The following is a 15,625-nucleotide window of genomic DNA, read 5'->3' on the forward strand; positions in this document are numbered from 1 at the left end:
AGCATTCACGAGTTGCCGCTGGGGTTGTCAGAGTTCCCAAGTTGTGCAAATGGTGCCGTCTCGCCGGTATCATTATGTCAGCAGAAATGCTAGTTAAGACTAAATCATTCGACCCTGTTTGACGAGAGGCATCTGAACAACGAGTCAGTACCCACAAAGAAGATATGTGCAATAGAATTGGCATGTGTGATACATACACACAATGTCTCCGTTGGCTCGTTATTTCGTAATTGCCTTCCCATGTCGCCAAGAGAATGTGGGGCATTTGTTCGGCAAAGTGGGTTAGCGTTAACCGCAAGAGCAAGTCTGCGAGAGCATTTCTCCGAACATCGCTCGAGCCGGGGGCAGTCTCCTTCGATACCCGCGAGAAACCGGAGCTGCGCGAATGCGGCGGGTGGCAACAAATGTGAACGGTGCCATCTTTTTTCGCCTTGTAAATTCAGTCGGCAGCGAGAACAAGCCTCTATGCTAGGTGGCACAAGTTACCGCCCGTTATAAACGGTACAACCATTGGCGTCATCTATCCATCTGGTGGTTAAGCCTCCACGTTGGGGTACTGGAACTGGGCGGAGCTGAACGGAACGGAAACACAAGCTATCGGAGAAAAGCAGCCATTTCTCCGATAGCTTGTGAGTCGGATCGGATAGCAGTGTCGCGCATCTGTCTCGCGCTTAAGAGATGTAAAAACCACGCGGGCACGTTATTGCACCGGGAACCTTGCTCCTGCTGCACGAGCGGGTAACCTTAGCGCTCCGCCGTGCTTTCTATAAGCCCCAAGCCTTTCTAAAATTGGCTGATTTAGAGGTTTTAAATGATGCTCAGCAAGTTTCTAATTAGAACCTTAAGTTTATTTTCGCTATAACTAAAAAAGTTAATTACCGGTTTTTAGTTAATTAGCCGGCTTATCGTGATGATTAGCACCCTATATTATGTCCCCTTGGCCGTACAGCTTGCCTGTAGAAACCACATTACTGTAGCTCTTGTGGCTTTTTTTTTTTTTTTAACAAATCTGTAAAGCGCGTAAAGGACACCCTGCATAAGGGCGCACTACAGAAACAAAAGAACATATATACTAACAAGAACTCATTAGAATAGGGTAAATTAATTATACCATCTAGCTTTTTACCCCTTAAAGTACTGCTACTTATGACATTTACTATTGGGCAGGAGATCGAACTATAGGGGGCGCTCTGACACGTTTGTTTTCCCCACACTCAGTGTTTACTCAACACAAGGCCTGTGCACCTGCCGACAGGCCTTATGGGCATGTCTATGCCATCTACAATAGAGCGCGGGGCACAGTTTAATATAAAAAATACTAACAATCGACGAAGCGACGTTAAGGGCTGGATCTATCCTCAGAGAATGCGAGCTTGACCCACTTCGGCTTTTGTGCTGAGCTAGGACCGTGCATGTTGCATTGTTCATGCAGGCCGTAGTGGAAACAAAAGAGCCCCTCCACCCCCTCACCGGAGAACACAAACTCCAGCCGAACGCCGACGCCGGGTTCGGTTATGTCGGCCGAGCGCTGAGTCATTGTATTTGTTATCCCGATCCGTGTAGTTGTAAAGTTAACCGCTTGGGGCGTCATGGTCTGTCCTCGTCCCCAATAGCGTGTCTGCATTATACGCTAGGTTTTGTGGCAACTTACCGCGCGTGGTCGGCAACCACTGAAGTTGGGGGGAGGCATCGTCTGCACGGGTGAGATGCCAGGGATGGTGCATCGAGCGCCGTTTCCTTCGTCACTCGAACAGCAATCGTCCGTGAGTTCGCTTGACGAGTCGTTAAAGTCTGCAGAGTCTGCATTTAGCCAGCGACAGGCACGAGACACTTTTATTTTTGATTCGTACAATGAATGTAAAAACCAGCATTCAAAAAGAAACAACATAAAAAGTGGTGACGGGCTGCAATTTCGTCTAATCGAAAATTCGGCGCCGAATTTTAGGATTCGGCAAAGTTGAAGTTTTTCTTAATTCTAAAGATTCGGCAAAAATACTTTGTTACCAGAGTTAAGAGTTAATATTTTGTTTTATCAGGTGAAAAAATATTTTATGTTTTTTTTTTAATGCATATTGACATGGTTATTACTAAATAAGATGACATCCTCCAAGATAATTGTATCGGTGTCCTTTTTCTGTGTTTACTGTCAATTTTAGAGTGACTTTTTGCAGAAGTGGTGTGATATTGAGGCTGGGTTGTAGCGGGCGCAGTCATGATATGCGAGTTTCGGTTTTGAGACCTCATCAATGCAAGCCTGCAAGTCTGTACATTGTTAAAATAAAGGCAGTAACACTGCGTTCTTACTTTCTCTGAGAATCACCGTTTAACGCACGAAAATGAATCCAATGGCTGCCAAGCCTTCACCAGAAGAGAAAATAATATTATTATAAATATGCATATTTTTCGGTTTTCAGCTTTGCCTGAAAGTGTGCGTCTCATACTCGCAACGTCTCGTTTTTGATGTTTAAAATGTTGGTCTCTGATGTTGGGACACGCAGAGTTAGGAATCTCGAACGTGCAATGCCGAGCATGATGGTTCTTTGTTTAGTTTTATGTGGATAGATGAAAACCGCGAAATAACGCACCTTGCTGTAACCGCTGGTAGCACTACACTGTACGATGGTAACCATACAACTGCACGGCGTCCATTTGCAATCCGAGGCCCGGTCGCATTCTTGTGCGTGTGCAGAGGTTTGCCGAATCTTTGGCAAACTTTTATCTTTCAAAAGCTTGGCATGTGCCAAACTTTGCCGAATCTGAAGTTTGGCGGATTCGGTCCATCACAAATAGAAAGTTCTGTAAGCACCTTCAGTGACCTCACTTGTGTAGTAATCGCACCTATCTTGCTTTGAGAACTTTGTTTACAAAAGTTACAGGAATGCTATTTTATGCTGAATTCAGATTTACGTTCATCGGAACCTGGTAGAACTCAATGTACAGCCGTGCGAGACACAAATAATACCAGATGAGCACCGAACGTCTCAACCAAACATGTGCCTTACAGCCACTCCTAATAATATTGCCACGAGAGTAAGTGCACGTACAAAGTGTTTCATGGGCTCTTTTCTTCTACTCAAAGAGCGATGAATGGCAGCGATGACGCCAATTCTTTGTTTTCGGAACTTACGGCCCCTAGGAATGGTACGTGCCTACTGTGTATGCACGTTTGTTGTATTTAAGGCCATTTTACTCTAAGTAATTTTTTACTATACATATATGTATTTGTGCAATGCTGCACAGGCATCATGTTTGGTCTTTCTCAACACCAATGATAATGATGCTCATGTGGAGGTGCACAAGTGTCTTTGCACAGATACGCTTTATGTGAAACGGCCTTCAGATGCGTTTCAGTGCTCCCCTCTGCCGTGACTTGCAAAAGTCACGGCAGAGGGGAGCACCAATTTGAAAAAACAAACGAACCTAAAAAAATTTTGTGGATGGAGAAATCGGACCAATTTCGGTTGGACAACTCTCTCTCTACAGCGTTTATACCTTTGACCACTAAGCGTATGTACAGGCAGGTGTGACTCCACCAGTCACTTCTCTATCATGCCGCAGATTTTCCGAAAAAAACATTAACGCTATGTGGGGAAGCATCCCCATGTGCAGGGAGGCACCCCTCACACACAGAAAAGCAGTCACGTGCATGTGGGCCCCTGTTTGCATCGTCCACAACGCTAGTGGCACGCAGGAGGATTTAAATCTAAAATAAGTTTCTATTATACAAACATTGTTAGATGTTCGCAATTTAAAGCAGGGGGTGGTGGGGGGTGGGGGGTTGGGGGCAGCTCGCGACTCTCTGGCAAGTGGCCCGTAGCTGTGAGCACCTGTTCCTATGCCTCGAGTGCTGCATGCATCATAAATAGTTACCTCTTGTCGTCCATTCATTTCCACAGGAAACAAACATGCTCTGCTCTTATGACATCTTAAAATGTTAAGAACTAATCTGTTGTTTTTTTTCAGGTTGGCGATTGTTTCGTCTTACATACCGTCAAGACGGAAGTATTTTCTCTTGCAATTCTGCTATACAAATTGTCAGGAAAGCAAAAACTAACGTACAAAAATGATTTTCGATACTTCCCGAGTGAATCGAGCGGCATGGTAAAAATTCTGTGCTTTGATTGTAGTTGTATTGAAAAATTCCAGCACGCATTGGCTGGATGGTGGTATTTTAAATTTAATCCCACTGGGTACAAACCCAAGTACTTGTATGAATAAATCAAAGCTAGAGACGGTACTTGCAAAATGGCTCTTTTACAAAAAGCAAATAGCACGAGATCCCCTCTTTAAGAAATCTATGGGTGTCGCTGAAAGGCTCGGCTGCTCTGCAAAATGTAACAACATCTCTGCTATTTTTTTTTTTTTTTTATCCTAATATATATATATTAGCTTTTTCCCCCACCCCTGCCCTATGTTGGCCCTCGACATTTTGTGGGTGGGCTATCTGGCTCCCACACTCAAATGAGTTAGAGATTACTGATCTAGAGCAACTCCCCAAGGGGGGAAGATAAGAATAAATTGTTGAATAAGCTCCACCAGTATTGTGCTCCTAACTATCCACAGCAAGGCCGCACGTACCGCAGTCCGAAAGCACACGGTTGGGTTTGAGGGCATTGGCCCTCCTCAGAGCCACTTCCATCAGGGCATTCTCTCCCTTCCTTGTGGCCAGATGATGAAGGTCCTTTGCAAGAAGAGGAAGAGGGGATCTTTTAGATAACATAAAGAGTGAGGTTTCATGAGAATACACCAAGATATTGTTCACAACTTTTAGACTATCATTCCAGAGCTACAAAATAGTCTGAATACTAGATTATCCAGTAATAAAGTTTGCAGCCAACCTGGAATGACAATCTTCTTTGTTCAAAGGGCAGACTGTTAGAACTTGTTCTCAGTCTGCACTTAACTCTTTGAGGGTCCTCGCCGTGCATGTAAGGCGGCAATTACACATTCGAAAAAACCCGCCTAAATGAAAAACCATGCACACTGCATGACGTGATGCTAGGTATTTGTTACGTCTTTGGCGAACTGTAAACGACATATTTGCATGGTGTTTTGCTCTGCTGGGGCTATTTATAGATTTGAAATCAGACTTTCTGCGAACGTAATATGCACGATATGGTCGCTCCACATTCAGGTGGCTGAAAGGGGAAGTGTGATGGGCAAGAGCAAGAGGCTGCACGGTATTGCGATGACTACGATATATGGTGCTACGCGTAGCAGGCGAGTTATCGCCGGCCAGCCGTGAGTAGGAATCGCTAGCGCTGTAGGATATATTTTCTCCTTCATTATAAATACAAATGGGTACTCCTTTTTTTTTTTCGGAGGGAGGGGTGCAGGAGAGAATGGCATGTACTAAAGTTCCGTTACTAAACAGGAAGGGGAAAAAGAAACTGCTTTCCAATTACACTTAGAACGTACGCCTGCCTGCAGTGCGCGTGTTGAAAGTTCAAATAGCTTCTTTATCTTTTGACTCTGGTTTCCATAATATTGAAAGTCCAACTGCTAGCATGTTCCTTTGATATAAAAACGCGGATGACTCTTATCTTTTGTTTCGGTCAACTACATGAATGGCACACATTTCACCGGTTAAATGGGTCGTGCGCCTGAATTCCGCTATGACGATTTTGCAATGAAAATTCTGGAGACTGCTAGGGGTGTTGCAGCCAGCAGGTGACTCAGCGGTCACCAAAACTTTCATTGCGCCTCGCGCTTCTCTCTATTATTGTGCACATATGGTGCCCGTCCTTCTTCCCCTCCTAGCCACCGTTCTTGACGTGTTGGATGCTTTGCTGGTAGTGGCAACTGGAGTGCCTGCTGTTCTGATTCAGACTTCTAATCCTTCTCAAAATTGAATTCAGAGGACAAGAGCTTACAATCTGGTAGAGAAGCTCAGTAAAGTATGTCCGGTTTGGAATTTGAAACCGTTGGAATATCGCAGAAGCGGACGCAACAAAATAAAGCCGAATGGAGGAAAGACGACAGCTTTTCGCCTTCAATACTTCCGTGTGAGGCTTCTAAACCCAAACACCGTATGTGCTCCTACTCGATAATTAAGAGAAAAAAAAGCGTGCTCACTGACCCTTTCTTTATACTGTTCCCATGAAAACAAAGCCCGACCACTGGTAAACATCTTTTAAGCGAAGACAAACTCGATCGTAAAAGAACATACTTGAAGATGATCTAGCTGCGATCAGTGAACGCTTTAGAGCGACCGTCGAGATTCAAAAGGGCTTTCTGGTTGCTTGTTTCCAGCTGCACTGGTGTTAGCTAAGCAGGCTCAGCCTAAGGGAGGGTATTGCAAGCAGCTGACTGCCTGTAAAAAGGGGTATATTTGTGGTGACCAGCTACAAAGTTGTGGTGTTGCGCGATAGCAATTTTTCCGCTAAATTTAGTGGGAAAACGCTCCCTGCATCACCGATAATGTGCGAGGTAACCTGAATTACTGCATAATTGTACACCAATTTGATTTTCCTGCTACATTTAGCGGGGAGACTTATGCATGGATGGACAATTTCTGGGGATAGGGGGTTCCATTAGAAAGCATTGTGCTTAAAAAAAAAAACCTTCCAGTGCTACTTGAATTTATTTTGTCGAATCCCAGGCTTTAGGCCATGGATTATATCAAAGGTTTCTCAAAGTACCCCCAGAGATTACCCATGCTAAAAATTTTTTTTCGAATATCCCCACTCCCAAGTAAATTAGTTCTTCCTGTTTGAGCATTATTTTAGTAGATCTAAGCCACCCTTGATGCGTAACATTGTTTGTTTGTTTGTATTTTATTCGAAACAGTGACAGATATTGTCTTTGGTGACGTGTCCAAAGGCAGATTTCACGCCATGCCATTGTTTCAGCTACAGCGACATAACATCAACATACAAAAATGAGCAACTTGCAGAAAACTTAACAGACGTAGTGAAACATATGAGCTATTTCAGGTCGCAAAAATAATTAGAGGAATGTGGAGAAAAGATATAAATACGCCATTACAACAATCTGAAAAAAAAAAAGAAAAAAAAAAGTGTCTACAAGACATAAAACATAATGCAACAAACCGGCAAGAATTCAGAACAAAACATAAGCACAGAAGAGCCTAAAAACATGAGAAAGATATATAATTATGCAGAGGGAATGAACGGCCAGACTAGGTAAAATTATATAATTTTTACTGTAATAGAAATGTGAAATGGACTGACAAATTGTTTGTCAGTCTGTCTTGTGACCCTGGCATTAGCCTTCCTGGAGGATAACCGTTTGTATTACGTTCTTAAATTGTACATTTGAAGTGGAACTGTATAGAAGATCAATAAAGATCAAGGGGTATTTACACAAGTCGGGGATTAGAGAAACCAGCCGTTAATTGCCCCTTTGTTTACAAGGTCCGTCTTCTGCCCTGCTTTACCGCATAAACGAGGACGACGACGGGTAGCTATATGCCGGGCGACCGCGGTGCTACGTTTTGGGCCCTGAACTCTAATGCCTGCAAAATGGCAGGTATCTACTTTGACTGGGCCGCCTACTTAAACATGCTGCCTTGACCGAAGTAAGCAACCGCCGCCAAACCGCCGGGGCTTTACCATGTGAAACCTTCGTCAAACAAAGCAAGGTCACCACGACTCGATGTCCAACTCGCCTGAACTGTCCCTGAACTTCCGAAACTCGGGCAACGGTTTTCGCGACCATCGGAAGAATGTATCATCCTCATCTTGTATATTATGTCGCACATAATCACCACCACTAGACACGTCACTGCAGGCCTCTATGACACGAGCTGCAGCCTTTCTGCGGTGCCACGGCTCTCCTGAGCCAGTAAAGAATATTGTTATCATTAATACTATTATTATTATAATTATGATCAATGTCGAGTCTGGGAATGTTCCTCGGCTGCTATTAGGAGCAGGTAAGGATTCCTCGGGATAGCGAAGTTTGAAAAATATTGCATTAGACGGAGGACAAACCCACCAGAAACAGATCTCGGCAGCCCAGATCCACGGCCAGGAGAAATGCCTTTTCCAGTTTCTCAAACCTGCATGAGAAAAAGTTCCAGTATTTCCAGGCACTGAGACCTTCGGACGAGCGACTTCAAACCAAGTCTTGCGAGTTGCAAAGACAATGTGACAAGAGGTCTTGTGGTCAAATCCAGGACCAGGCGGATTTTTTCGGCGGCAACAGTTGCCTAGAGGGAGCGAGCTGCGCTCTGTTTCAGGTCAAAGTCGACCTATTCTTGCAAAAATCTTCCCCACCTTGAGGACTTCCTCCAAAAATATCATTATATATAGGTAATGAAAACAATGTTGTCCACCTGACTGCAACCATGAGAGCGGCTAACATCTTTGCATTGTAATCTGCAAGATTCAAACAAGGCTTGAACACAAAAAAAACTTAGTCTTATGCAACAAATTACATACAGATAAGGCTATGGTAAGCAGCTCCATTTTATAATGAAGCTGGTAAAAAAAAATAAAAAAGTGTTATTTTATGTAATGTAACAACAAGGAGTGACCTTGACTCCCAATATGGATGTGACTTTAAGTGAGTGGTATATAAGCACACCAAACTGACTTCACTAGTGCATAAACCTTACTTGGCATTAACAGTAGGAAATACAATCACACAATTACCTAATACAACTCTTTGGGTCAATTTCTTCGTTAAAAATATTTCTCACAAGAAAGGGACCTCACAGAAGCCTTTTGGAGTACTATAGTTCTGACCTGAGGAGGTGGTGGAAGAAACGCCGGGCAAGATGGCCGACACGCTCCCCGTACTCTGCCACCACCAAGTCAGGAATGGGCTGGGCAGGACCATAGAAGCTCCCTAGCGCTGCCTCCAGTTGAGCTGTGCCAGATCAGAGCAACACCGACTGTCATATAGGTACCTGCTCATTCATCTTTTATTACCCATGGAAGTGCATTCTTAAGAGGGGACACTACTTTAAAATTACAAATATTTTTTTAAGAGTCACATTTTTAGCCAGTGGTCTTATCAGCTTTCAAAGATCCTGATGGATGCCGTCGGAGAGTTTCACTCCTGTAACGAAAGCATTTTTTTCCGGAATAAATTATTTCCGACAAGCCGGCACCATCTAAAGTGCAGCTTTTTAAACTTTCAAACGCGTTTATCTGTTTCACTTTTTGGCATCAGATCTCGGTTCAGGAAAACCATCGTTTGACAATAAATTGACGTGTGGAGCCACTTCTTTAGGCTTCTATACTCAAATTTTGTGAGGAACTCGACTGCGAGCTTACTTTCCGCATTTTCATGGCCTTTAGTTATGAAGAGCTGTTGGTATCTTCAACCTAATGAATGCAAGAAAACAAAAACGTTTTTTTCACATCCTTATTGGTTAATAAAAATGGTATAATTCCTGTCATTTACTTTCCACAGCCACGTGACACGGGTGTCAATACTGTATGCTTCACCAAAAGAACTGACCATTATCATTGCCTTTCCTAAATAGTACTAGTTTTCCTCAGGGGGCGCTGTGCTTATCCAATGTACTTCTATGTAACTCTTTGAACGATAATTTATAAACTGAAAACTTTGCATGTCATCCTGTTTCCTAGCTATGAATGTGCTCTGCAAATTTCATACAAATAAAACCAACGGCTAAAAAGCTTGTTTTCCTGGGTAGTGTCCTTCCTTAGATAAAAAAAAACAGCCCGGTCATGTCTCATCGATAAGAACCCTGGTTAATAATGATGCCCCGATATATACTAGACAGCTTTTTCAAGAACGAACTAGGCAAATACATACATTTTTGTCTCATTATTATGGACTACTCACATCATGGAAACTTTTTTTGGGGGGGAACGGAGGTGCTTATACGTTAACGAGGCATCACTGTGTGTTGTGCGTGGTCACTGAGCGACTGGGGTATTGCGAAGGCGGTTGTCATGTCGTCAGAGAAAACATGATACGGTACGTAGCTTTTTTGCAACTGCTGTACTAATACGCTTTCTGTTAGCCAGATGCTAGCACAAGCCGTACCCACGGAGGTACACTGGTCTGCAGCTTCTTTGCAATGAAACAGTGCCTGTGGGAGAAATGACCCTCCCAAAAGACTGATACCCCTTTCGGACGAGCTAATTTAGTGCACTTCAACCGAGTGCACTTCAGCTTACCGAATGTCACTTCAAGCGTTTTGGTGCCACACGAGAAAAATTACTGCCACTTTCAAATGATGCAATAACGATGGGTAAGGTACTATTACGCACGTAAAATGTTGAAGTAAAGGCATAAACGTCTCAGCAATATTTTGTCTCTTTAATAAAGACACATTACGAGACAACATTACACTAATTGACAATCTTTACGCCAATTGGATGATCCTGATCGATCATAGCGAGCCAAGATAAAGAAGAAGATCCAGCCTTGACGTTCCGCTCCGTCCCCTGGAGGTCTACGAGGAGGCCCCGACACTGCCTTATTAGATCATGATTATCGTGCTGTCTCGTACAGCTACATGCTGAAATAAACGTAGGGTCTCTCTCCTCTGCTAAACAACATAGCATTTGAATGACTGACTTTGCGTCGGCTCTTATCGATTCACCGTGGTGCTAATCTTGGCACAAATCAGACTAAACTGTCTAAACTTTAAAGCTAAGTTCACATCACTATCTTTTTGCAATGACACTCCTTTCTGCCCTCTCTTTCATGAATTTTTAATTCTATTTAGAATAAATTTTAAGTCACAATTTTGGTTCCTGTGTTGTTATGTTTCACCGTTGAAAAACTGCCATCGAGGCCAAGCAGTCGATCGAGTGAAGTGAGTTAGTCAAACTCACTTGAAGCCAGGTATGTTCTTCAGGAAGAAGCTGTGTGGCACACTGCAGAAATGACACTAAAGGCAAAGTGCACTTGGTTGAAGTGCTCTAAATTAGCCCCTCTGACGGGTATAAGAATATGGCAACTTCTAGTTTTGGGATGTACTCTTCTTATATTATTCTTTTACTTAGAAAAGCAATGAAACAATATTGAATCTGACTGCTACACACTTGACACAAGCGTAGTGACACAAGCAGGATGCAACCATAATTGCATGCGACACCACTAAGCCAGAAAATTCTATGTCACGGAGTAACTTTAAGGCTATAGAAGCGGACTATTTCTTTCAGTGAAAGCTAGTCGACATGATGATGGGAATCACAATGTTGATGCAGACGTGAGTATCACCCTGTGGCGACGATTGCTGGGTACGGTGCATGAATTGGACACAAGCACTGCACGAGCACTTGACTTAAACAAGGTTACAATCAATCCCTCGCCAAGCATTCAGATTGGGTCTAGCGTCAAATCACTACTGAAATGGGAATAGCCAGGCTCTAATAAAGTCCACAAGCTCAGCATGTGCCCTGTAAAACGCCAGCCCCAGCGCATGGCTATGGTTACTGGTGGCATACAGGAGACACGAGATAGTGTGGCTGTGCATTCCAACTTCAAGTAGCTTGCATGTTTCCCTCCTACCATTCCTGCGACAGTTAATGCACTAAGAGAAAGACTAATCTCTAGTCTGTAAGAACTATGCACGGCTAAGGAAGTACGAAAGAAATCACAACACGAAGGAGGGAAACCAATTCTAGTAAAATAGTTATTGGCGCCTTGTCGATTGCTGGCTTCTTTCCCACGAAGGCAGTGACTGGTTGTTCGCTTGTTTGGCAGTAAAGTAAATAGCGCATGTCTTCCTTTCATAAAATGCTCACACTACCTGCGAGACTTTACGGTGTACAAATTATCCAGAAAAATAACAGGATGTTGGACCGACCTTCCCTGTTCGAGTCCAGTGGCTTTCGGAGCAGGAAGTTGGCAACCTTGGACAAGCACAGGAAGCACTGCTCGGCAAGTCGACCCCAGTCCAAGCTTAGCAGCAGGCAGATAGCCTGCAAACAATCCGAATGAAGACAAAAGGTGACTTACAAATTACAAAAAAAAAGTGGTTGGCCAGATCACGGCTTGCAAACAAACTGCATTGTCACAAAGTCTTAATCAGAATTTAAGATGTTTACTTAATTTTCCCAAATTTTTTAATTGTCTTCTGGGATACCAATTTTTTATTTTTATTTCTTAAAGGGTGCTGTATTTATTTTGAAAGAAAAACCAAGCAATTCATAAAAGCTGTAGAAGCAACCCCTACAGTAATTTTTGGGTCCCTTCAACACTACTCGGGAATTATTCAAATTCTTTATTATTTGCACACCTCTAAAGAGAACTGAAGTTAGGTCATCACCTCATCGACTTGGGTGTGCTTGAGGTACTGCGACACCAACTCTAAAGGCCCAAGCTGCCCCCTAGTGAGGAGTCCCAGTGGCAACTTGAGCACAGCCAATGGTCCACTGGGAATGTGACAGTCAGAGAGCATGTGAGAACAACTTTGGAGGAGAGCCAAAGAAAAGATCTTGAAGAAACACTGAAGTTATCTTCAAGGAATAATTTTACAGCTGGAGCATGTACCAGAGATATACCGGACCACACTGAGTGCACACAGTCCGAGATATGCATAGCCTTAATACAGCATTCTTCATTTTTTAACTCTATAAATGCGCATGCCAAAGAATGCCGCATAAGCTTGTAATACACTAGACATCGGTGACAATGTGCGGCTGGTGCGAGCGTACAGGAACCTGTATTGAGCAAGGGGTTCTTAAAAGGCTAACCATTCTGCAGAGAAAAAAAAAGTCAAGTCAAATTTGGGAGCTTTGTCAAACCAATGAAGGAAATCTAGCACGCCCCAGCAAAGGATTGGGAACTCATTTCAACCACTCAAAGATCTTTTGGTGTGCGACCGGCATCTTGATTACATGAAACTGCCTTTGCTTGACTGCCTTGTTTGCAATAAGACTGTCAGATTATGGGCACCTCTGCCCAGATCGAACCCACGACCTGGGGATCTCTGGCCAGCGCTTGGCTCCAGAGCCACCAAGGCGGCTGTACTGCAGAGGAAGCTTGTAGAGACGCACATACACAAAGGGTATCTGTGTCTAAAAATATTGACTTAACCAACATTTTAAGATAGCCGAGTTCGAGTTAACGAGAGATCACTGTATGAGCATTTGACTTGAAAGATGGCCCAAAAGACACACTGACCTGTCAAACAGCAATGCCGCACAATTTGTGGCAGACGACGCGGGGAGTCGGAGGCTGTCTCCGCTTGTCTGCCAGCTCAGGTAGGACAGAATGGGCCGATGTCTTTGGTTCATGTGTCGAGGAAAAAAGATCTGACATTTGAGCACATGTAAATCCTGAATTGAGCACGCTAGTTTTTTGCTGGGCGGATGGGAACGTCAAACAGCAACTCACCTCACGTAAGAGCCGATGTTCAGCGATGACGTCGGGTTCGACAACTCCCCGGCCAACTTGAGTTGGATCGTCGAGAGTGCCGTGTCAAAGCACTGCGTGAACAAAAGGTCATTGTATGCCGACACTGCTCTTGGATGACAATAATAACGAAGTTCGTTCAAGGTACACATGCACAAATCTTTGGGCCAGCGAAAGCACTGTTGCGCTTAAAAGATGTCGAGCCCTTTTTAGCACTTTGAGGTAGTGCTCGATGCGCAGGCTGTCCTGTCCCTCAAAAGATCTATGGTTTTTTTTTTTGGTTTTTTTTCATTAAAAAATAAGCCATGAATCGCTGAATGCTCGTTCTCTGCCAGAATGCAACGCTAGAGTTCTGAACCAGATGCTAAAGTTTCAGAACTAATTGTCATCTCTTTAAAAAGTTATGAGGGATTTTCTGAAATTTGTAATGGGAAGATGGCAGCCAACACATGCAGGAGTGTGAGTGAACACAGTCCTGTAGTGGTGAAGTCATTACTGGAGTAAAGCAACTACAGGGACTGGTGAAGCCACCGATCCCTGTAGTGGCAAAAGACAGCACCCGAATTTGAGAATGTAGCTCATACACCACTTTGAATAAAGTATTCTCAGGGAGAGCTAGTGCGTGTGCTCGTAGCTATGACAGTTCTTTTCACCGCGCGAGCTGTCACAATAAATATTCATACACGTCAGTGTTGCGGAATGGGCACCCCCATTCATTCCAATTCCATTCCGGGAAATTAGAGTTTTCGATGATTCAATTCCTTTCAATTCCTAGGAATGGAGACACTGAGCCCATTCCCACTCCTGGAATGGCTAAATCGTTCCATTCCATTCCTTTAATTCCTAAACATAAAAATTGGCACTTCACAGCTACATTTTGTGGCCGGTATAAGCAGCATAAAGCTGACATTATCAAATTCAGAGACAATTTAAAAAAAAAAAGAGAAAAAAAACTAAATTTCTCGAAAAAGCACTGATTTTTACTAAGCGGACCGCTGGTGGCAGAAAGTGTTTATTTACAATGTACTGCAAACATCGAGAAAGCCCCTTGATATGCTTGTTTAAGACATCGGTCTCGCGACCACGTCGCTCGCAACAAACAGCAAAACTTAAATCCACTCATTTTCTTTTCTTTTTTTAACTTGTTTGCATTTGACTTTTAAGACATACGCGGCCAGCGTGTTTGTTTGATAAGACCATAAAAAAATATCCAGTTCGTGCGTGGCGCAGGAATAAGCTATATTACTGTATTCTTCAAATACAGCAACACGGCTAGTACACTGCTGGAAGCGACTCCATGCACAACGGCAGAATACATCCTCTGACAAAATGCAACCTCTGCGGCGCAGCACGAGGGACCGTATAGACCATGTCACGAAACCTGTTTTAAAACGCATAAGTTCACGCTTGCTTTACGAATCTCGATAATTCTTATCATATTCAATTCAATTTTTGGCTGGTTCGCCTGCCCTTTTCCACCCTTCGCATACTCATTCTCGTGTTTCCTCTTCAGACGGTGAATCAAGTTCGATGATATACGCCGACTGTACCGTGCATAGTTTCGTTGCACAACTTTCAGCGTGCAGCTTGTTTATTTTCATCGCGACTAATGTAGAAAAATGTCTTCTACGATGCCATGACTCAATCTGTATTTATCTTGTCTTCTCGTCCGAATTGTGATGTTCCTATTCGCGCTGATCGAGTGGCGGGCTCAAGCAGCAGACGGTACCAACCGATTCATTCTTCTACCTCGGTGTCGGTTGTTCGCGTAGTGGCGACGGGTCGGGAAGTCAGCGTTGACAAAGCTCTTCACATGAAGGTACAATTAACGGGGTAATACCGCACCGTTCGAATTGACATTCCCCGTGTTTCCTCATTAACACCGTCCAACTGACTTCTCACCGCCTCAAATAGGGTCCAGGACAAGGAGCACGAATGCAGACCGGACAGCCGAGACGCGCGGAAGCCAAAACCTCAGTGGCAGCTAGCACCCAGCTCTCCTTCTCAGTTGCCCTCACAGCAACGGTCGCACCTCGTCTGGCGCGGGACGGTCTTTCTGCAGGTCTAGTCAGTTCGGTCACACCAAGAGCAGCGACGATAGTCTACTTCACCTTACGATGGGCCTCAACAGACAGCACGAGAGCCATCGAAACCAATCCAGTGCTTTCTGAGTGCTGCATCACCCTGCAGTCCCGCTCACGGTACTGGGTTGCCTAGGGTGACTCGTAGCGTCCGCAGCGGTCCATGGCAAGGTGAAACAAAGTATGCAGAGACTAAAGTCAAGGGAAATGAGCGGGAATCCGCAAGCTTGCTT

At 44.0% G+C, this 15,625-nt stretch overlaps 1 protein-coding gene across 3 annotated transcripts in view; it reads right to left on the reverse strand.

The window, feature by feature from the left end:
• LOC8040811 (WD repeat-containing and planar cell polarity effector protein fritz homolog) overlaps positions 1–15,625 on the reverse strand; it is a 65,014-nt gene that overhangs the window by 20,391 nt on the left and 28,998 nt on the right. For all 3 annotated transcript variants that reach the window (XR_003919465.4, XM_029986123.2, XM_029986121.2), the window contains exons 16-23: positions 13,294–13,385; positions 13,081–13,182; positions 12,224–12,329; positions 11,762–11,876; positions 8,712–8,835; positions 7,960–8,023; positions 4,579–4,681; positions 1,652–1,800 (exon numbers count right to left, since the gene is read on the reverse strand). Coding sequence is in view for 2 of the 3 variants with exons in the window: in XM_029986123.2 (XP_029841983.2) it covers positions 1,652–1,800; positions 4,579–4,681; positions 7,960–8,023; positions 8,712–8,835; positions 11,762–11,876; positions 12,224–12,329; positions 13,081–13,182; positions 13,294–13,385 (855 nt within the window). In the remaining variant the exon portion in view is untranslated. The remainder of the gene's footprint in view (positions 1–1,651; positions 1,801–4,578; positions 4,682–7,959; positions 8,024–8,711; positions 8,836–11,761; positions 11,877–12,223; positions 12,330–13,080; positions 13,183–13,293; positions 13,386–15,625) is intronic.

This window comes from Ixodes scapularis, unplaced genomic scaffold (assembly GCF_016920785.2).
Source record: "Ixodes scapularis isolate PalLabHiFi unplaced genomic scaffold, ASM1692078v2 PGA_scaffold4__175_contigs__length_147842914, whole genome shotgun sequence".
NCBI lineage: Eukaryota > Metazoa > Arthropoda > Arachnida > Ixodida > Ixodidae > Ixodes > Ixodes scapularis.